The 23,165-nt window shown below is 44.4% G+C and overlaps 1 protein-coding gene across 9 annotated transcripts in view; it reads right to left on the reverse strand.

The window, feature by feature from the left end:
- The window catches only part of LOC126108938 (uncharacterized), a 237,986-nt gene that overhangs the window by 208,860 nt on the left and 5,961 nt on the right, over positions 1-23,165 (reverse strand). For 7 of the 9 annotated variants that reach the window (XM_049914314.1, XM_049914311.1, XM_049914309.1 and 4 more), the window contains one exon: positions 21,370-21,462. The exons of 1 other annotated variant lie outside the window; for it this stretch is intronic. In XM_049914314.1, coding sequence (XP_049770271.1) covers positions 21,370-21,396 — 27 coding nt within the window. In that variant the 5' untranslated portion in view covers positions 21,397-21,462. Of the gene's footprint in view, positions 1-21,369; positions 21,463-21,547; positions 21,645-23,165 lie in introns of those variants that run through there. One more of the 9 variants, XM_049914307.1, reaches the window with a different exon arrangement.

Here is a 23,165-nt window from a genome sequence, read left to right on the forward strand (position 1 = left end):
ATTTTCCCTATTTAACACATTATAACACAGACACTAATTACTGTACGAGGACCAAACTCGGTACCATTAATGTCGAGGACACGGGAAAGAGAAATAATGCAGATCGAAACACTTTTAATGTGCTGCTACGGAACATCATACCATTTAGATACTGGTACCATTACCGCTACAAAATGGGCTCGATATGGCACCCACCAGTGTCCAGAGGAGTCCCGAGTGCACGACCGCATTCTGCACAGCAGAACGAAGCACGTTCGTAAGTATGCCAGTTACCTCTCTCGATACGCTGCGTTTCAGATTAGCGCACATGTGTGAATGTTCTCCCAGTAAACCCAGTCCTTCAGGTAGCCCCACAACCAGAAATCACAGGGAGTGACATAAGGTGATCGTGCCGGCCAAACAATTGGAAACGATCACCCGATAATTCGATCGTTTCCAAATGTGTTTCCGAGAAGCGGGTGAACTTCACGAGCGATGTGCAGTGGGGCCCCATCTTGCGTGAAAACTGTAATGCTGGCCAGTCACACTGCACGTCTTCGCTCCTCGAGTGCCGACCTGTTCGAAAAAGAATGGACCGGTGACGAACGTAGCCGCGAAGCCACACCGGACGGTGACACGTTCACCGTGCGGAGGAGCTTCGTGCACAGTGAGTAAAGGTGAAGATTCCCACACTCGGGAATTCTGCGTGTTCACCTCACCCGTCAGAGAAAAATGAGCTTCGTCTGTCCACAGGATGGCCCAGCACCAACCCTAGTTAACTTTAATCCTTGCGAGAAAGAGGAGAGCAAAGTCGACACATCGTTGTGCGTCCCGTGGTGTGAGCTGCTGTACGACTACGGGTTTTGCACGGGTACCATTTGAGAACGGTTCGAAGCACCTTCCGTACAGTGGACCACGGGATGCTCCACTGTCATGACGCAGGTTGCTTTGGGATTGGAATTATTATATTCTTCTTGAAGTCTGAGGGTATTTCGCCTGTTTCATACATCTTGCTCACCAGATGGTAGAGTTTTGTCAGGACTGGCTCTCCCAAGGCCGTCAGTAGTTCCAATGGAATGTTGTCTACTCCGGGGGCCTTGTTTCGACTCAGGTCTTTCAGTGCTCTGTCAAACTCTTCACGCAGTATCTTATCTCCCATTTCATCTTCATCTACATCCTCTTCCATTTCCATAATATTGTCCTCAAGTGCATCTCCCTTGTATAGACCCTCTATATACTCCTTCCACCTTTCTGCTTTCCCTTCTTTGCTTAGAACTGGGTTTCCATCTGAGCTCTTGATGTTCATACAAGTGGTTCTCTTATCTCCAAAGGTCTCTTTAATTTTCCTGTAGGCAGTATCTATCTTACCCCTAGTGAGATATGCCTCTACATCCTTACGTTTGTCCTCTAGCCATCCCTGCTTAGCCATTTTGCACTTCCTGTCAATCTCATTTTTGAGACGTTTGTATTCCTTTTTGCCTGCTTCATTTACTGCATTTTTATATTTTCTCCTTTCATCAATTAAATTCAATATTTCTTCTGTTACCCAAGGATTTCTACTAGCCCTCGTCTTTTTACCTAGTTGATCCTCTGCTGCCTTCACTACTTCATTCCTCAAAGCTACCCATTCTTCTTCTACTGTATTTCTATCCCCCATTCCTGTCAATTGTTCCTTTATGCTCTCCCTGAAACACTGTACAACCTCTGGTTCTTTCAGTTTATCCAGGTCCCATCTCCTTAAATTCCCACCTTTTTGCAGTTTCTTCAGTTTTAATCTACAGGTCATAACCAACAGATTGTGGTCAGAGTCCACATCTGCCCCTGAAATGTCTTACAATTTAAAACCTGGTTCCTAAATCTCTGTCTTACCATTATATAATCTATCTGATACCTTTTAGTATCTCCAGGGTTCTTCCATGTATACAACCTTCTATCATTATTCTTAAACCAAGTGTTAGCTATGATTACGTTGTGCTCTGTGCAAAATTCAACCAGGCGGCTTCCTCTTTCATTTCTTAGGCGCAATCCATATTCACCTACTACGTTTCCTTCTCTCCCTTTTCCTACACTCGAATTCCAGTCACCCATGACTATTAAATTTTCGTCTCCCTTCACTATCTGAATAATTTCTTTTATTTCATCATACATTTCTTCAATTTCTTCATCGTCTGCAGAGCTAGTTGGCATATTAACTTGTACTACTGTAGTAGGTGTGGGCTTCGTATCTATCTTGGCCACAATAATGCGTTCGCCGTGCTGTTTGTAGTAGCTTAACCGCATTCCTATTTTCCTATTCATTACTAAACCTACTCCTGCATTACCCCTATCTTTGTGTTTATAACCCTGTAGTCACCTGACCAGAAGTCTTGTTCCTCCTGCCACCGAACTTCACTAATTCCCACTATATCTAACTTTAACCTATCCATTTCCTTTTTTAAATTTTCTAACCTACCTGCCCAATTAAGGGATCTGACATTCCACACTCCAATCCGTAGAATGCCAGTTTTCTTTCTCCTGATAACGACATCCTCTCGAGTAGTCCCCGCCCGGAGATCCGAATGGGGGACTATTTTACCTCTGGAATATTTTACCCAAGAGGACGCCATCATCATTTAATCATACAGTAAAGCTGCATGCCCTCAGGAAAAATTACGGCCGTAGTTTCCCCTTGCTTTCAGCCGTTCGCAGTACCAGCACAGCAAGTTTTGGTTATTGTTACAAGGCCAGATCAGTCAATCATCCAGACTGTTGCCCTTGCAACTACTGAAAAGGCTGCTGCCCCTCTTCAGGAACCACATGTTTGTCTGGCCTGTCTGGCCTCTCAACAGATACCCCTCCGTTGTGGTTGTACCTATGGTACGGCTATCTGTATCGCTGAGGCCCGCAAGCCTCCCCACCAACGGCAAGGTCCATGGTTCATGGGGGGGGGGGGGGGGAGGGGGGGGTGTTCCTTCTTAAGATTACAAAAATCAGTGCTGACTGTTGACCACGAATTATGCTACATATCTTTATTTGCTAACCCCCCCTCCCGTTGGTAAATTCATGCTGGGCTTCCAGAAACACATCGTGACTCTGAAGCCTCAAAATAAAGCTCTGTCCCGCACCTGACTGTAAACACGTGTCACGTGAGATGAATTTGCACCAGTCCCACTGGGGACTGTTTTCGTACAATGAGTCTTAAAATTTTAATTCTTTACTAAACCAAGCCATCTGAGATATTTATTTGAGTACCTTATAGACAGGAAGGAAGTCAGCAATTGGTCGGGATCAAATCTGTACTTTATTGCAGATCTAGATTTCAGCTACAATATAGCTATCATCAGTGCACATGAAGTGACTCTTATAGACTCAACAGACTAGTAAATGCACGTATTATATGACCATAGCAGGTACACAGCTTAATTCAAACTAACTGAATTATGTTACATACAAGTCTGTCGAATCTATACAACGCACTTCATAAGCACTGATGATAGCTATACTGTAGCTGAAATCTAGATCTGCCATTGAATTGCAGTAATTCCCGACTTCCTGCCTGTTTGAATTACATCACCGTCACCGCGCACAGCAGTTCCAATGGAAACCAAACTGATGAAAATTCCTTATTGATTTACTTACCTTATTAACACTAGAACAGCGGACCGGGTTAAAATGACCCCGTCATACATTTTTCATTCATTGTCATATCCAATTTATTTACTTCGTTAATGAAATTATAAGACTTTTTCTAAATTTTTCTCCTCTTTCTGAAGCTGTTTTAGTGTTTACAAAATATTTCAATTTTCTTCGACATTTCACTCGGTATCCCAAGTACGGCTGAATATAAGTAAATTATCCAACAATACAGTGAGCAGTAACACAGAGCAGTTGCTCCTCATTGTTACAACTTGGCACGTGTATATTCCAGCCCACCACAGCTTATGTTGTGTCACTCAGGCAATCTTTGTCCGTGAAACACGTTTTCGAACACGTATCGTCAGCGTAGATTTTATGATGAGGAAGTGTTACATCTCTTAAAGAATTCTGAAGTTGAATCAGAAATTGATTTCAGTGACGAAGATGACGATTACGTACCTCACACAAGTGAAGATGAAGACACTGTGAACGAGGCACGATTAGTGCAAGAGGATTCAGATGCTGATATACGTCAATTATCACCTCTTTCACTACAGCAGGTACAGCCGGAAGCATCTACGACGATGATTGCAAGGGGTGGAACCGTGTGGGGGATTGGAAATTATTCATCTTCTAGAAGGCAGTCAGATGTGAATGTTCTGAAGGAGAGAGGAGGTCCCACTGCTTACGACTGTCAATGATTAGACAGCTCTGTCATTAATGCCTACCGTCTTATTTTTGACGAAGCAATGCTACGTTTCGTGAAGAAATACACAGACTCAAATGCTCGAAAAGTACTCTAAAAAACGATGACTGGACTGTGTCACTTGAGGAGCTGGAGAAACTGATAGCCATCGTGTATGTTCGGGGTGTATCGTGCAGAAGAGGTATGCCTGTGGATGATTTCTGGTCGCACTCTCGGGGGCCTGCTTGTATCAAGGAGAGATTTCAGGAGCTTCTCAGATTTCTCTGTTTTGATGAAAAATCACCCCGAACTGAACACCTGGCAGCCAACAAATTCACTCTCGTATCTGAAATTTGGGGAAAGTTCATTGAAAACAGTACTCGCACTTACCGCCCAGGAGAAAATATAACCACCGATGAGCAACTGTTACCAAGTAAAGCAAGATGCAGGTCCAACAAACCAGACAAATATGGTCTCCAATTCTGCTTGGCCGTTGATGTAATGACAAAGTATATACGTAATGCTTTCCCCCACCTTGGCAAAGAGGACACGCATAGAGAGAACCGACCACTTGGAGAGTACATCATTCTGGATCTCGTGGAGCCATTTGTAAATTGAGGAAGAAATGTGACCGCAGACGACTTCTTTACATCTCTTCAACTTGCTAAAAAAGTCAAAGAAAAAAAAACTTCATTAGTTGGTACAACAAAGAATATCTTCCGTGTATTCCCTGATGAAATCAGGAAGCCAATGCTGAAATACACTCCACCACAATACTGCCCAATAGTGGCAACACAGACTGCACCTTGTCTGTATACCACAGAAAGAAGAATAAAAATGTCATTCTTCTGAGTACGCTGCATGCTGAAGTAGCAATCAGCAAGGAACGAAAGAAAAAACCTGTAACCGTAATGTTCCACAATGCAACAAAGTACGGGGTGGATGTGGTTGATCAAATAACCCGTACATATATTTGAAGGTTGCACGTAGGAGATGGCCAATGCACACCTTCTACAACATACTGGACATGGCGGCAATAAATACATGAGTCATCTGTAACATAGTAACGAACGAGAAAATGGAAAAGCAGTTCATACTTCAACTGGCAAATGAACTCGAGGAAACGGCAGAGCAAGAACATCAGGCAAAGGAAGGAGATATGAGACTGAAATCACCTAGAAAGTGGAGGAAATGCAAAATCAGCCTCTGCAAAGGCAACAAGAACAGCGGAAACTGTGTAAAGTGCCACAAAGCTGCGTGCGGAAAATGTGCGCGTACAACAGAAATCGCCTGCGCTAAATGCATTTAGCAGCTTCAAATGACTGGAGTGAAATGTAATACACAGCTGTTTGTAAAACACATGCGAGAGTAAAATGGATAAAATATATTAATGTATCTAAAAGGTTGTATGAATAGTTAATAAATTAAAATCTATAGTTAAGAAATTTGTTAGCGGTAGCAACAATAAATTTGTATGATACATTGTAACAATACCAGAGAATGAAAGTTGCTACTCACCATATAGCGGAGATGCTGAGTGGCGATACGCACAACATAAAGATTCACACAATTAAAGCTTTCGGCCATTAAGGCCTTTCTCAGCAGCAGACGCACATATACACACACGCACGCACGCACACACACACACACACACACACACACACACACACACAAAAACACATCTGCAGTCTCAGAGAGCTGAGACCACACTGTGAACAGCAGCACCAGTGCATGATGGGAGTGGCGACTGAGTGGGGGTAAGGAGGAGGCTGGGGCGGGGAGGGGGAGGGATAGTACGGTGGGAGTGGCGGACAGTCAAGTGTAACAGTTTAGATGGAGGGCAGGAGAGAAGGTGCAGAGGGGGTAGGGGGTTAGTAGTGGAAAGGAGAGAAATAAAAGAAATTAAAAGACTGGGTGTGGTGGTGAAATGACGGCTGTGTAGTGCTAGAATGGGAACAAGGAGGGAGCTGGATGGGTGAGGACAGTGACTAACGAAGGTTGAGGCCACGAGTGTTAGGGAAACGTAGGATGTATTGCAGGGAAAGTTCCCACCTGCGCAATTCAGAAAAGCTAGTGTTGGTGGGAATCTTAATGACTGCTTCACAGCCTGTGCCATATGGATCCTTCCCACCAACACCAGCACACAGCCAATGAGGCTCACAAGATTTTTGTACAGAATTTGTCACATACTCTTTAGCACTCCATGAATGTTTAGATATTACTGGCGAAGAAAGTGCAGAAAATATAGGTTCGGTGCAGAATTTATCACTTTGTGTCTACAAACAAACTGCCAGTTATTGGAGGGGGGGAATCAGGATTCATAGACCAACTGAATGGGAAAATGAAAAAAAAATCCAGTGCCCAATGTGCTCTGATCCGTAGCTTGAAGTAATCGATCTGTCATATTGCAACGAGGAACTTGAAACTTTCAGCACAGGGCAGAAACATGTAGAGGAACTACGGCTCAAGTTTCAAAAAACAGTTGCACATACACTGGGTAGATATGTATCCAGTAGAACAGTTCATGAGGGGAGCGAACTTCCGTGGTATACAGTCACTGTAAGGAAACTTCTAAAGAAACATAGAGCACTGCATGAAAGGTGTCAAACAAAGCGTAGGGTTATAGATAGAGAGATGCTTAATGAAACGTGTTTGGTTGTCAGGAGAGCAATACACGAATCCTTCAATAACAACAGTAGCAGAATACTGTCAAATGATCTTTCACAAAACTCCAAGAAATTCTGATCATATGTAAAGGCTATTAGTGGCTCTAAAGTTAGTGCCCAGGCCGTAGCACATGAGACAGGACCAGAAACTGAGCAAACGAAGCAAAAGCTGAAATGCTTAATTCCGTTTTCAAATGTTCCTTTACAAAGGAAAACCCAGGAGAACTGCCCCAGTTTAATCCTTGTACCACTGAAAAGATGAGACAAATAAGTGGTGTTGAGAAACAATTGAAATCGTTAAAATTGAACAAAGCTCCAGGGCCCAATGGAATACGTATGAGATTCTACAGTCAATTTGCAGCTGAGGTAGCCCAACTATAATCTATTGTCAATCCCTCAAATAAAAAACCGTTCCCAGTTCTTGGAAAAAAGCACAGGTCACATCCCTTTACAAGGATAATAGAAAAGATCCACAAAACAATCGTAAAATATCCTTGACATCGATTTGTTGTAGAATCTTAGAACATATTCTCGGCGCACACGTAATGATATACCCATGTCACCCAGCACTAGAGATGGGCAAAACTGTTCTTTTCAGAGATCGGCTCAGAACTGTTCACTCCCTGAAATGAATTAGCTCTTTTTCATGACTCACCACTCATTTACAATAGAAAATAAATGGAAGGCACATTGCCCTTTAAACTTGGTTTATTCCAGTACTATACCTGTATTTTGATCTTATTTGATCCTATTTTGAAGTAACACAGATAATGAGTAAGAATTTTGTATTGTTTATTGAAATTTCCACGATATGACAAAGTTTTTGATTATTGATTTATTTTGCACTATCGTGGTTTTTTGGGTGATTGGAAAATGTTGTAACTTGAGATTTACATTAACAATATATTTGGCTATAATGTATTAAAATTTCATTAACCTCATACAAATACATCTCAAGCCATATATTTTTAAAGTGAACGTTTCCTTCCGAAGACGCCTAAAATCGCAAAATCCGTACCAGAATAAGGAAAAAAAATATAAATTTGACTGTAAAACGAAAGTGCTGCATATAGCCTTACGCAGAATAAAACAAGGAAAATATTGGTGTATCACATTTTGCGATACGTTTATCGGTTCGCTCGTAATTAAAGCGTAAATTCGAGTGTCCATAATAAAAATCCTATAGTAAGAGGAGTCGTCAGGAACCTAATCTGATCAGTTTAAACAAATAAAAATAAAATAAAAACAAATGATGTATACATAACATAATAATGTAATATACATAGCGGTATTACTACGAAGAACAATATCCAGTAGAGACGAACTCCGATGCAGAGGCGCTGAGTCGAGCAGGTCAAGCCGCGAGCTGTATTACTGCGTAGGGTAAGACCGCAGAGACCAGAGTGACACCTGAGTTCTTTTGCTCAACGCTCTGGCTAGAGTCAAGAACGGTGGGGTGAGCGTTGAGGGGGCGAGTTAGGAGGGTGGGGGGAGCGGTGAACGGCCACCACTCACCCGCTCCGAGACAAATCGTCCGTTCCCTTGCGAGCAGGTTGTTGCAAGTAGTTCCTATGTTATCCGCTAGGTGGCTCTCTGTCCTGTTGCTCGCATCAACTGCCCAGAGGGCAGGACGTGCGACTGAAACGATCGCCGACAGAGTGCTATGCGAAGTTAAGCTGCACCAGACACTGCACACGGCAGACGACGCACAGAGACGGCACGGCATATGTGAAACACAAAATCCAATGGGGCACTGCACAATGCAGGCAGCCAAGGTAGAAGCAGGGCAGAGGCCGGCGCTGGCTGTGTTGTGTGGCGTGCACTGTGCTGTGACCAGCAGAGGCGCTGCTGATATGCTCCATCTCTCTCTCTCTCTCTCTCTCTCTCTGCCGTGGGAAACGTTTGGAGCTACCGTTCTTTTTTTCTGAATCACTGATTGTTCACTCCTTTGAAAGATTCAGCTCTATGAAGCAGTTCAAGAGCGGATCCCCCATCTCTACCCAGCACACATTCTGAAACCAATGATCGTGCGAAACCCAACTCACATTTTTCTCACATGACATGCTGAAAGCTTTGGATCAAGGCCGTCAGGTAGATGAATTTTTTCTTGATTTCTGATAAGCAATTGACTCAGTACCACACATATGCTTACTGTCAAAAGTATGACCATATGAGGTATCAAGTGAAATTCGTGACTGGACTGAGGATTGTTTGGCAGTGAGGTCACAGCATGTTATCTCAGAGAAAGAGTCATCATCAGATGTAGAAATTAACTTGGGTGTGCCCCAGAGAAGTCTGTTGAGATTCTTGCTGTTCATGTCATTAACGGCCTTCTGGACAACATTGATAGTATTCCCAAACTTTTTGCAGATGATGCAGTTCGCTACAATGAAGCTGAAAGAAGCTGCAGCATAAATATTAATGCAGCTCATAGTTGGCAACTTGCTTCAAATGTTCAGAAATATAAAACTGTGCACTTCACAAAATGAAAAAATTGTAGTATCCTAGCACCACAATAGCAATGACTCAGTCGTGATCTGCCAACTCGTACAAATATGTGGGTGAAGCACTATGTATGGATATGAAATGGAATGATCATACACTATGTGATCAAAAGTACCCGGGCACCTGGCTGAAAATGACTTACATGTTTGTGACGCCCTCCATCGGTAATGATGGAATTCAATATGGCATTTGCGCACCCTTAGCCTTGATGACAGCTTCCACCATTGCAGGAATATGTTTGATCAGGTGCTGGACAGTTTCTTGGGGAATGGCAGCCCATTATTCACGGAGTGCCTCACTGAGGAGAGGTATCGATGTCAGTCAGTTGGGCCTGGCACGAAGTTGGCATTCCAAAACATCCCAAAGGTGTTCTATAAGATTCAGGTCAGGACTCTGTGCAGGCCAGTCCATTACAGGCGTTTTATTCCTTGTAACCAGTCCACCACAGGCCGTGCATAATGAGCAGGTGCTCGATCGTGTACAAAGATGCAATCGCAATCCTCGAATTACTCTTCAGCAGAGGAAAGCGAGAAGGTGGTTAAAACATCAATGTAGGCCTGTGCTGTGATAGTGCCATGCAAAACAACAAGGGGTGCAAGCCCCCTCCACGAAAAACACGACCACACCATAACACCACCGCCTCCGAATTTTACTGTCGGCACTACACACCCTGGCAGATGACATTCACCGGGCATTTGCCATACCCACACCCTACTATCGGTTCGCCATATAGTGTACCGTGATTCGTCACTCCATACAACATTTTTTCCACTATTCAATCATCCAATGTTTACGCTCCATACACCGAGTGAGGCATCGTTTGGCATTTACCGGTGTCACGTGTGGCTTACGAGCAGCCGCTCGACCGTGAAATCCAAGTTTTCTCACCTCCCACCTAACTGTCATAGTACTTGCAGGGGATCCTGATGCAGTTTGGAATTTCTGTGTGACGGTCTGGATAGATGTCTGCCTATTACATATTACAACCCTCTTCAACTGTCGGCAGTCTCTGTCACTCAACAGACGAGGTCAGCCTGTACGTTTTTGTACTATATGTGCCCTTCATGTTTCCACTTCACTATCACATTGGAAACAGCGGACCTAGGGATGTTTAGGAGTACAGAAGTCTCACATACAGACGCACAAAACCAGTGAAACCCAATCACCTGACCAGGTTTGAAGTCTGTGAGTTCTGCAGAGGGCCCTATTCTGCTCTCTCACAATGTCTAGTAACTGCTGAGGTTGCTAATAAGGAGTACCTGGCAGTAGGTGGCAGCACAATGCACCTAATATGAAAAACGCATGTTTTTGTGGGTGTCCGGATACTTTTGACCACGAAGTGTATATGTTCAGTCGTGAGCAATGCAGGTGGCAAACTTCAGTTTAGTGGTAGAATACTAGGGAAATTCAATCACTCTACAAAGGAGACTGCTTACAAATCATTTGTGTGACCCACCTCAGAATACTACTCGAATGTGTGGGGCCTGCAGCAAATATGACTAACTGAGGATGTTCAACACACACAGGCAATGGCATCAGGAATGGTCACAGATTCGCCTGACCTGTGGGGAAAGTCAGAAAGGTGCTGAAGAAACTGAACTGGCAGACCCCTGAAAAAAGCCTACATACATGTCTCTAGGAATTCACTACAACCCTTAGGCATCTTCTACTCTGGGATTGTGAGGAAAAGATTATATCAATTACAAAACGCACAGAGGCATTTAAACAATCGTTCTTCCCGGGCTCCGTATATGAGTGGAATGGGAAAAACCCTACTGACGGGTACAGTGGGATGCACCCTCTGCCACGCACTTTACAGTGGTCTGCAGATGTGTAATGTGACAGAGGATATAAAGACAATCTAGGTTTCTTCGAGCACTCCCCTCAGGAGCAATTTCCTCGTTTACACAGGTCTCCACACGGCTTCCCACTGTACGGGATACGGTGCTCACAGTTCACAGGCCTGCTCCCACTGACTGCTTGCAGAGCAGAATGCCCATTGTACATTCTCTGTAATTTTTATAGATGTATTGCTATATTTATTTTACTTTGAACTGCCCTGCATTTTTGTAAATCCTTTCACAGCTTTTCAAAATCTCATTTCACATGCCTGAATCTTATTCTGCTTATTTATACAGAAGTACAGGAACTCCCACAGTTTCACATTATTAAATTTTAATTTAAAAATATTATGAAAAAGAAGGAATGCTACTCACCGTATAGTGGAGATGTTGAGTCACAACAAAAAGACTACTAAAAGCATAAGCTTTTGGCCGGAAGGTATTCTTTCGAAATAGACAACATTCACACACATTCATACAAACGCAGCTCACACACGTGACCACTGACCTTCACTTTGTGTGTGTGTGTGTGTGTGTGGAGTGGGGGGGGGGCGGGGGGGGGGGGGGGGACAGTGACAGAGAGATGCATTTGCACGAACATTTGTGTATGTTGCCTATTTCAGAGTAATGCCTTCCAGTCGAAAGCTTACGCTTTTAGTAGTTTTTGTTGTGCGTGTCTGCAGTTCAACATTTCCACTATTCGTCCAGTAGAATTAGCATTCAAATTGGAAATAATTGCTACAAAAGGTTATATTGTTTTAATGGCTTCCTTTGTGTCCCAGTATGACTATGCTAGGTTTCCCCTTCAGCGAAGTTGTGGAAAAGTGGTGGGGGGCAAAAATGTACCCGAAAAAAGGGTATTTTTTCGGTTTTGTGATTATATGTCGTAAGTGACTCACAATATCGAAAACGTAGTGGAATTAAAAATTGTAGGGCATGAAGTTCTGCATTGAATGAGACCATACACATATTTTTTGGACCACCTGTTTCCATACTAACGCTCTTCAAAATTGGACCAATTTAACATGTTCATGAAAAATTTTTGTTTTTACCTCAGTTTTTTGGTAATATTGTTGAAACTAACCCACCTATCAATAATGTCATTCATAAAAAAGATATGGAGAGATAAATTCTGCATTCAATGAAACCAAAAGTGAATTTATTGGACCACCCATTTGTGTACAGCTCCTCATTGAGGATGGACCATTTCTCATCATCAATTAATACAATTTCAAATCTAGTTCTTCAGTAATTCTTATGTACACTCTTTTAAATACAGATATGAATATAATAGAGGGAAACATTCCACGTGGGAAAAATATATCTAAAAACAAAGATGGTGAGACTTACCAAACAAAAGCGCTGGCAGGTCGATAGACACACAAACAAACACACAAAATTCAAGCTTTCGCAACAAACGGTTGCTTCGTCAGGAAAGAGGGAAGGAGAGGGAAAGACGAAAGGATGTGGGTTTTAAGGAAGGGGTTTTAAGGAGTCATTCCAATCCCGGGAGCGGAAAGACTTACCTTAGGGGGAAAAAAGGACAGGTATACACTCGCACACACACACATATCCATCCACACATACACAGACACAAGCAGACATTTGTAAAGGCAAAGAGTTTGGGCAGAGATGTCAGTCGAGGCGGAAGTACACAGGCAAAGATGTTATTGAAAGACAGGTGAGGTACGAGCGGCGGCAAATTGAAATTAGAAATTAGCGGAGATTGAGGCCTGGCGGATAGCGAGAAGAGAGGATATGCTGAAGGGCAAGTTCCCATCTCCGGAGTTCTGACAGGTTGGTGTTAGTAGGAAGTATCCAGATAACCCGGACGGTGTAACACTGTGCCAAGATGTGCTGGCCGTGCACCAAGGCATGTTTAGCCACAGGGTGATCCTCATTACCAACAAACACTGTCTGCCTGTGTCCATTCATGCGAATGGACAGTTTGTTGCTGGTCATTCCCACATAGAAAGCTTTACAGTGTAGGCAGGTCAGTTGGTAAATCACGTAGGTGCTTTCACACGTGGCTCTGCCCTGCCTTTGATCGTGTACACCTTCCGGGTTACAGGACTGGAGTAGGTGGTGGTGGGAGGGTGCACGGGACAGGTTTTACACTGGGGGCGGTTACAAGGGTAGGAGCCAGAGGGTGGGGAAGGTGGTTTGGGGATTTCATAGGGATGAACTGAGAGGTTACGAAGGTTAGGTGGACCGCAGAAAGACACTCTGGGTGGAGTGGGGAAGATTTCGTGAAGGATGGATCTCATTTCGGGGCAGGATTTGAGGAAGTCGTATCCCTGCTGGAGAGCCACATTCAGAGTTTGATCCAGTCCCGGAAAGTATCCTGTCACAAGTGGGGCACTTTTGGGGTTCTTCTGTGGGAGGTTCCGGGTTTGAGGAGATGAGGAAGTGGCTCTGGTTATTTGCTTCTGTACCAGGTCGGGAGGGTAGTTGCGGGATGCGAAAGCTGTTTTCAGGTTGTCGGTGTAATGGTTCAAGGATTCCGGACTGGAGCAGATTCGTTTGCCACAAAGACCTAGGCTGTAGGGAAGGGACCGTTTGATGTGGAATGGGTGGCAGCTGTCATAATGGAGGTACTGTTGCTTGTTGGTGGGTTTGATGTGGACGGACGTGTGAAGTTGGCCATTGGACAGATGGAGGTCAACGTCAAGGAAAGTGGCGTGGGATTTGGAGTAGGACCAGGTGAATCTGATGGAACCAAAGGAGTTGAGGTTGGAGAGGAAATTCTGGAGTTCTTCTTCACTGTGAGTCCAGATCATGAAAATGTCATCAATAAATCTGTACCAAACTTTGGGTTGGCAGGCCTGGGTAACCAAGAAGGCTTCCTCTAAGCGACCCACGAATAGGTTGGCGTATGAGGGGGCCATCCTGGTACCCATGGCTGTTCCCTTTAATTGTTGGTATGTCTGGCCTTCGAAAGTGAAGAAGTTGTGGGTCAGGATGAAGCTGGCTAAGGTAATGAGGAAAGAGGTTTTAGGTAGGGTGGCAGGTGATCGGCGTGAGAGGAAGTGCTCCATCGCAGCGAGGCCCTGGACGTGCGGAATATTTGTGTATAAGGAAGTGGCATCAACGGTTACAAGGATGGTTTCCGGGGGTAACAGACTGGGTAGGGATTCCAGGCATTCGAGAAAGTGGTTGGTGTCTTTGATGAAGGATGGGAGACTGCATGTAATGGGTTGAAGGTGTTGATCTACGTAGGCAGAGATGCGTTCTGTGGGGGCTTGGTAACCAGCTACAATGGGACAGCTGGGATGATTGGGTTTGTGAATTTTAGGAAGAAGGTAGAAGGTAGGGGTGCGGGGTGTTGGTGGGGTCAGGAGGTTGATGGAGTCAGGTGAAAGGTTTTGTAGGGGGCCTAAGGTTCTGAGGATTCCTTGAAGCTCCGCCTGGACATCAGGAATGGGATTACCTTAAATACACAACTATAGCAACCCATTGTGTTGTACTTATTTAATATAGTAATAGAATAAAATATTAAAATTTTGTAAAATTTGAAAAATAATATTAAAAAAGTTTTTCATATATCGGGGGTTAAGAACTGAGACCTCGCATCTGACAGATGTCAGGTAAAGTCCTGGCTCAATAAAACTTGTAAGTGAAAAAATATATTTTATAACAAAATGAAGCAAAAAAGACAAATGGTTCAAATGGCTCTGAGCACTATGGGACTCAACTGCTGTGGTCATAAGTCCCCTAGAACTTAGAACTACTTAAACCTAACTAACCTAAGGACATCACACACATCCATGCCCGAGGCAGGATTCAAACCTGCGACCATAGCAGTCGTGCGGTTCGAAGCAAAAAAGACAATGCACAACCTGAGAGTAATAAACGATTATGCTCTAAATAAAAAATCGAAGCAATCAAAAATTTTATTAAAAAGTTACGTTTTTTAGTCCCCTGTAAAATTTGTCTTTTGTCCAATACGTGGTCTCCGTTCTTAATCCTTGATATAATATAGTGATACCCATTCAACTGATATCAAGGAGGCAGGAAGAGAGTGACAGTCCTTGAAATTAAGTAGTGGTTATTATATTTCGTAATTACAAAATTTTACATAAATGTATGAGATGAAAAGGGTAAAAGCAGGTACATACACAAATTTCACATGCGTCGACGTTCGACTGTCACTGCACCACTCGGCTCCTCAAAGTCTTTAATTTCAGAGTCCGATGCCCTGTCACTCGGCTTCTCAAAGTCAGTAATTTTCGTTGCCTCATATATACAGTCCAGGTGTTCGTCAACATTTGGTTCATCAGTTTCATCTGGTTGTAGGGAGTTATGCACGAGTTCCCCTTGCAATCGACACAAATTAATGAGCACTTAATACCAGCCTTCCGACACCAACAACTACGTGCACAGCCCTCGTTGCATTTGCAGGAAACTGTTGAGAGAAGAGACTGTGGATCTGGTTCTTTGGATGTAGGAATGGAGCCAAGACCAAACTGTGAAGCCTGCCATCCCCAGAGGAGCGGATCCATCTGGTGTCCTATCCACATTTGTACTTGTAAGTAGGTCCTCAAGCAATGCTGGCGAACTGCTTCTGATGTCGGTGGTAGGGATGATAGGGTGAATCTGGAATTTGGAAAACAGGTCGAATCGTAATTTGTCTAAAGTGTGTCCTGCCGTACCTCCATAGAGGGTTATTAAAAATCGGAGGCCAGCTTCGACAATAGCTTCAGCTCGAGTGTCACGCTCTAAGAAAGGTTTGATATCTTCCAGAAGACATTTATTTTCGACCAGTAGATTGAGCACCTTCTTCTCGCCCTGACCGAAGAGTGCCGAAGTTGTGTCACATCCACTTATGGCGTGGAGAAATATGAGTGGCCTTCTGATGTTGCTTGCCAGTTTGAAACTGCTGGAACCAAATACTTTTGATGAGGTCTTTCCCCTTCCAGGTTTCAAGAAATATATATTCGCCGACGGTGTGGCTAGGCCGTTGACCACGATGAGAAGGTCCGTATCCTCACCGACAGTCACAGCCTTCTCATGTTCCTGTGATACCTCGAGCACTGTGGCAACAATTAGGTGGTCTGCGTCTACATTAGCTCGCTTTACTGACAAGTCTTCACCGAGCCTCGAAATAAGCAAGCTGATGAGACTTGCTTTATTTCTGTCACTCGAAAGGAATTGCTCCCGAGTCAGAGTCACCATCATTAACTCGGTAAAGACGACCTCAGGAGTGGTGTGTCTTCTGCTTCGGTGGAGGCGCTCGGCATATTTGATGCTCTCGGTGGGCAGGTCTTCTGGGTAGCCATCGAACACCGCACTTGTCTATTTAAATATTCAATGTATTTGGTTAGTGTTAACTGGAATGTTTCACCACTCTTCCATACAACTTGGTGGAAAAGAAATCCACCATTGATGACAAATGCTGCTTCTTCCAGGTTTACATCATTATTCAGTGGTGTGAACAAGTCATATAACACTGACTTGGGAGTCTTCCTCATCCCAGATGCATCAAACAGAGAGAGAGAGAGAGAGGATAGGGTGCCAGCTCATATCGGAAGAATTCTTTAAGCTGAAACTTCCTGGCAGATTAAAACTATGTGCTGGACCGAGACTCGAACTCGGGACCTATGCCTGTCGTGGGCAAGTGCTCTGCCAGGCTGTGGCTAAGCCATGTCTCCGCAGTATCCTTTCTTTCAGGAGTGCTAGTTCTGCATGGTTCGCAGGAGAGCTTCTGTAAAGTTTGGAAGGTAGGAAATGAGATACTGGCAGAAGTAAAGCTGTGAGTACCGGGCGTGAGTCGTGCTTCGGTAGCTCAGATGGTAGAGCACTTGCCCGCGAAAGGCAAAGGTCCCCGAGTTCGAGTCTCTGTTGGGCACACAGTTTTAATCTGCCAGGAAGTTTCATATCAGCACACACTATGCTGCAGAGTGAAAATCTCATTCTGGAAACCTCCCCCAGGCTGTGGCTACGCCGTGTCTCCGCAGTATCCTTTCTTTCAGGAGTGCTAGTTCTGCAAGGTTCGCAGGAGAGCTTCTTTAAGTTTGGAAGGTAGGAGACGAGGTACTGGCAGAAGTAAAGCTGTGAGTACCGGGCGTGAGTCGTGCTTCGGTAGCTCAGATGGTAGAGCACTTGCCCGCGAAAGGCAAAGGTCCCCGAGTTCGAGTCTCTGTCGGGCACACAGTTTTAATCTGCCAGGAAGTTTCATATCAGCGCACACTATGCTGCAGAGTGAAATTCTCATTCTGGAAACCTCCCCCAGGCTGTGGCTACGCCGTGTCTCCGCAGTATCCTTTCTTTCAGGAGTGCTAGTTCTGCAAGGTTCGCAGGAGAGCTTCTGTAAAGTTTGGAAGGTAGGAGACGAGGTACTGGCAGAAGTAAAGCTGTGAGTACCGGGCGTGAGTCGTGCTTCGGTAGCTCAGATGGTAGAGCACTTGCCCGCGAAAGGCAAAGGTCCCCGAGTTCGAGTCTCTGTCGGGCACACAGTTTTAATCTGCCAGGAAGTTTCATATCAGCGCACACTCCGCTGCAGAGTGAAATTCTCATTCTGGAAACCTCCCCCAGGCTGTGGCTACGCCGTGTCTCCGCAGTATCCTTTCTTTCAGGAGTGCTAGTTCTGCAAGGTTCGCAGGAGAGCTTCTGTAAAGTTTGGGAGGTAGGAGACGAGGTACTGGCAGAAGTAAAGCTGTGAGTACCGGGCGTGAGTCGTGCTTCGGTAGCTCAGATGGTAGAACACTTGCCCGCGAAAGGCAAAGGTCCCCGAGTTCGAGTCTCTGTCGGGCACACAGTTTTAATCTGCCAGGAAGTTTCATATCAGCGCACACTATGCTGCAGAGTGAAATTCTCATTCTGGAAACCTCCCCCAGGCTGTGGCTACGCCGTGTCTCCGCAGTATCCTTTCTTTCAGGAGTGCTAGTTCTGCAAGGTTCGCAGGAGAGCTTCTGTAAAGTTTGGAAGGTAGGAGACGAGGTACTGGCAGAAGTAAAGCTGTGAGTACCGGGCGTGAGTCGTGCTCGGGTAGCTCAGATGGTAGAGCACTTGCCCGCGAAAGGCAAAGGTCCCCGAGTTCGAGTCTCTGTCGGGCACACAGTTTTAATCTGCCAGGAAGTTTCATATCAGCGCACACTCCGCTGCAGAGTGAAATTCTCATTCTGGAAACCTCCCCCAGGCTGTGGCTACGCCGTGTCTCCGCAGTATCCTTTCTTTCAGGAGTGCTAGTTCTGCAAGGTTCGCAGGAGAGCTTCTGTAAAGTTTGGAAGGTAGGAGACGAGGTACTGGCAGAAGTAAAGCTGTGAGTACCGGGCGTGAGTCGTGCTTCGGTAGCTCAGATGGTAGAGTACTTGCCCGCGAAAGGCAAAGGTCCCCGAGTTCGAGTCTCTGTCGGGCACACAGTTTTAATCTGCCAGGAAGTTTCATATCAGCGCACACTCCGCTGCAGAGTGAAATTCTCATTCTGGAAACCTCCCCCAGGCTGTGGCTACGCCGTGTCTCCGCAGTATCCTTTCTTTCAGGAGTGCTAGTTCTGCAAGGTTCGCAGGAGAGCTTCTGTAAAGTTTGGAAGGTAGGAGACGAGGTACTGGCAGAAGTAAAGCTGTGAGTACCGGGCGTGAGTCGTGCTTCGGTAGCTCAGATGGTAGAGCACTTGCCCGCGAAAGGCAAAGGTCCCCGAGTTCGAGTCTCTGTCGGGCACACAGTTTTAATCTGCCAGGAAGTTTCATATCAGCGCACACTCCGCTGCAGAGTGAAATTCTCATTCTGGAAACCTCCCCCAGGCTGTGGCTACGCCGTGTCTCCGCAGTATCCTTTCTTTCAGGAGTGCTAGTTCTGCAAGGTTCGCAGGAGAGCTTCTGTAAAGTTTGGAAGGTAGGAGACGAGGTACTGGCAGAAGTAAAGCTGTGAGTACCGGGCGTGAGTCGTGCTTCGGTAGCTCAGATGGTAGAGTACTTGCCCGCGAAAGGCAAAGGTCCCCGAGTTCGAGTCTCTGTCGGGCACACAGTTTTAATCTGCCAGGAAGTTTCATATCAGCGCACACTCCGCTGCAGAGTGAAATTCTCATTCTGGAAACCTCCCCCAGGCTGTGGCTACGCCGTGTCTCCGCAGTATCCTTTCTTTCAGGAGTGCTAGTTCTGCAAGGTTCGCAGGAGAGCTTCTGTAAAGTTTGGAAGGTAGGAGACGAGGTACTGGCAGAAGTAAAGCTGTGAGTACCGGGCGTGAGTCGTGCTTCGGTAGCTCAGATGGTAGAGCACTTGCCCGCGAAAGGCAAAGGTCCCCGAGTTCGAGTCTCTGTCGGGCACACAGTTTTAATCTGCCAGGAAGTTTCATATCAGCGCACACTCCGCTGCAGAGTGAAATTCTCATTCTGGAAACCTCCCCCAGGCTGTGGCTACGCCGTGTCTCCGCAGTATCCTTTCTTTCAGGAGTGCTAGTTCTGCAAGGTTCGCAGGAGAGCTTCTGTAAAGTTTGGAAGGTAGGAGACGAGGTACTGACAAAAGTAAAGCTGTGAGGACGAGGGTGAGTCGTGCTCGGGTAGCTCAGTTGGTAGAGCACTTGCCCGCGAAAGGCAAAGGTGCAGAGTTTGAGTCTCGGTCTGGCACACAGTTTTAATCTGCCAGGAAGTTTCGTATCAGCGCACACTCTGCTGCAGAGTGAAAATCTCATTCTGGATTCTTTAAGCTGTTCGGCAGATTTCTTGAGGAGTGCTACCCGGTGGAATATGGTTTCAGGGTTCTGTGACAGTTGACTGAGTCATCTCTGATGATTCCTGTGCTGATGGACATAACAACTTTAGTAACAGGAAAAGGATCATGGGATTGAAACAACTCAATAAATTTCTGAAGGTCTGCATTGTCATGTTGAACTCTAACATCCCTCACATCAACATGTTGCTCTGAGGTGGTGAGTGATACCCCACAAAACTCTTCAACCTGCTGGGTCACTGTAGTAACAGTTGGCATGGTCAGAATCTGACTTTGAATAGTTTTTTAATTTTTTTTTTCAATCTTTACTCATGATAAAGTTATTTTGAGTTATCTGCATAAAATTGATCTAGAAATCTAGATTTGTAAATGTGAAGAACCTTACATGCATAGCAATGAAAGTATGAACTTAGGTGTACAGGAACGGGTGGTCCATTTCACTTTTGGTCTCATCAAACACAAATTTATTCCTACATATCACTTGTATGAACCACTTTATTGATGGGTTAGTTTCAACGATATTACCAAAAAACAGAGGTTAAAACTAAAATTTTTCATGAACATGTAAAATTGGTCCAATTTTGAGGAGCACTAGTATGGAAATGGGTGGTCCAAAAAATATGCAGATGGTCTCATTCAATGCAGAATTTCATGCCCTACAATTTTTAATTCCACTATGTTTCCAATATTGTGAGTCATTTACGAGATATAATCACAAAACCGAAAAAATACCCCTTTTTCGGGGACATTTTGCCCCCCACCACTTTTCCACAACTTCGCCGCGGGGGAAAACCTAGGATAGTCATATTGGGCCACAAATGAAGCCATTAAAACAATAAAACCTTTTGTAGGAATTATTTTCGATTTGTCTAATTTTTAGGTTTAACCCTACTGGACTATATATGGTGAGTGGCAACTTCTCCTTTACATAAATATTGTCATTATTCCATCCTGGGTTTCCTGCTATTTAACTTTAGTTTCTATCCTCCTCCAAATTTTTTAAAGTTCTGTACCCTACACATGAAACACAATTTTTAAAGTTTTTTATTTACAACTTGATCGTCTAAACAACTTATACAATTTCCAAGACAATTCAAACATTTTACTTGTTGCATTACCTTTGCACATCACAACCAACAATTCACATGTAGGCCTATGTGACAAATATTTTTTAAAAATTGTTAACATATGGAACAATTCACCAGCAAAAATTACTTGGAATTGCAGGCTGCTAGGAGTATTCTAGAAATTGCTTGCGACTGACAAATTTTATGAAATTTGCAACAGTAAGTTACCTTACAAACACTATCAAGTACTGTACCTGCCTGTAGCAGCATTAGATAAGTAGTGATAAAAAGTATTAAAACACACTATAGAGACAAGTATTATAGAGAAAACTGATTATAGCTTACCTCAGCCTCCGGAACTACACGAAGCATTTCCTTCCCCCTCCCCAGTTGACAGCAGTATACCCCTTGTATAGATAAAATTCAGGGGCCAGACCCCTGAAACACAAGAACTGAACTTGGGACCAAAATTCAAACTTGGTTACAAATCATTCATGAGCAATGCTATTACCAAACAAACTACCTGGCCAACACTTCCATCTCATCAGTAGCTCTCTCCTACTTTGTTAGACAGTAAAGCAGTTCTGCTACATACCTCGTGGGACTAGCACACTGTCCAACAATAAAAGTGAATCGCCCCACCCAGAAGACATGAAAAAGTACCCTACATGCATGTGTGTACACTTCCAGTTTATATATTTTGCTCAGTGGCTACTGGTTTCAGTACATACTACCATTCTCAGGCCATGCTATGTTCAAAAAAATTCAGTTACATACTCAGAACTGTAGTACAAGAGCAATTTACAAATATACTATCCTTTATTCCAACAAACACATCATGCATAGTGAAACTTAAAATGCATAGGTGACACCTTACCCCTGACATGCATCACACTTACTTTCCAAGTATGTGCATCAACCACTAAAAAATTTTGTTAGTGTTGGGCTTTAAATATATGTAAATTGCAACCAGCAGCAATAAGAGTGCCCCTAAATACAGAGTTCATTTGAAATTAAGAAATAAACTGTATGTAACAATAAAAATGTAAACTTGGGTAAACATATCTGCAATTCTGTTGCGGCACTCTTTGTCACTAGTGGCTACAATTTACATATATTTAAAGCTTAAAACTAACCTTATCTTTTAACACTCGGCACACCTACTTGGAAAGTGTGACAACTGCATGTCAGGGGTACCTAAGATGATAGCAATGCATTTTAAGGTTCACTATACGTCACGCATTTGATGTCACAAATATTTTTGTAAATTTCTCTTGCACTACTGTAGGCCTACTGAGTAAGTAGGCCTAATTGAATTTTTGATCACAGGATGGCCCGAGGACAGTACCGTGCAACAAAACCGGTAGTCACCAGGCAAAATAAATAAATTCCGACTGTAGACACAAACGTCCACTTTTTCAGTAGGGGATCGGTTGCCATTCCACCGACAATGTGTCGGGAATATACAGAATGTGGTCAGTTACCAATGTAACTTCATACATTTATCCACCACTGTGGCGTGTGTAATGATTACAGCTGCAACTTTCCACCAGGACGCATTAGTACTGTTCACATTTAGTGATTACTAGGCCCAGTAGGGTATACAAAGACCACGAACAGCACCGACATCGAGCCAGCACTGTAATCTCAGACATTCAGCGATCGAGGTGGAAGACACGGAGATGCTGCATACTTGTGTGGAAAGCATTATCGACACCTGACACGGTTTCATTCGGTCGGTCAAATCGTGCAATATCCAGATTTGTGAGGCATTCAGATGTGACTACGGCCCTCTGTCAGGCTGCGTGGGAAATTGAGAGACGGTACACCTGTCGTCAAGGTTCCGGTGGAACACCTCTGCCCACCACAGGGAAGAATCGTCGTACCGTACACCGAGCATATCGCAATCTCTTCACATCTGTGCCCACTATCCAAGAACGAGTAACGGATTCCCTGCAGCATCCTACGTCATTCCACTCCATCGGTTGGAGATCATCGGTTGGAGATCAGCAACAGCCGGACCAGATTCTGAGTAACGGCAATTGTGAACGGGCGATAACAACATCCTCTCGCATTACTGTACTGTAATGCTTTTGCAAGAAAATAGTGCCCCGAGACCTACGGTGCACAACAGTAATGTC

Source organism: Schistocerca cancellata, chromosome 11 (assembly GCF_023864275.1).
Source record: "Schistocerca cancellata isolate TAMUIC-IGC-003103 chromosome 11, iqSchCanc2.1, whole genome shotgun sequence".
Classification (NCBI taxonomy): Eukaryota; Metazoa; Arthropoda; class Insecta; order Orthoptera; family Acrididae; genus Schistocerca; species Schistocerca cancellata.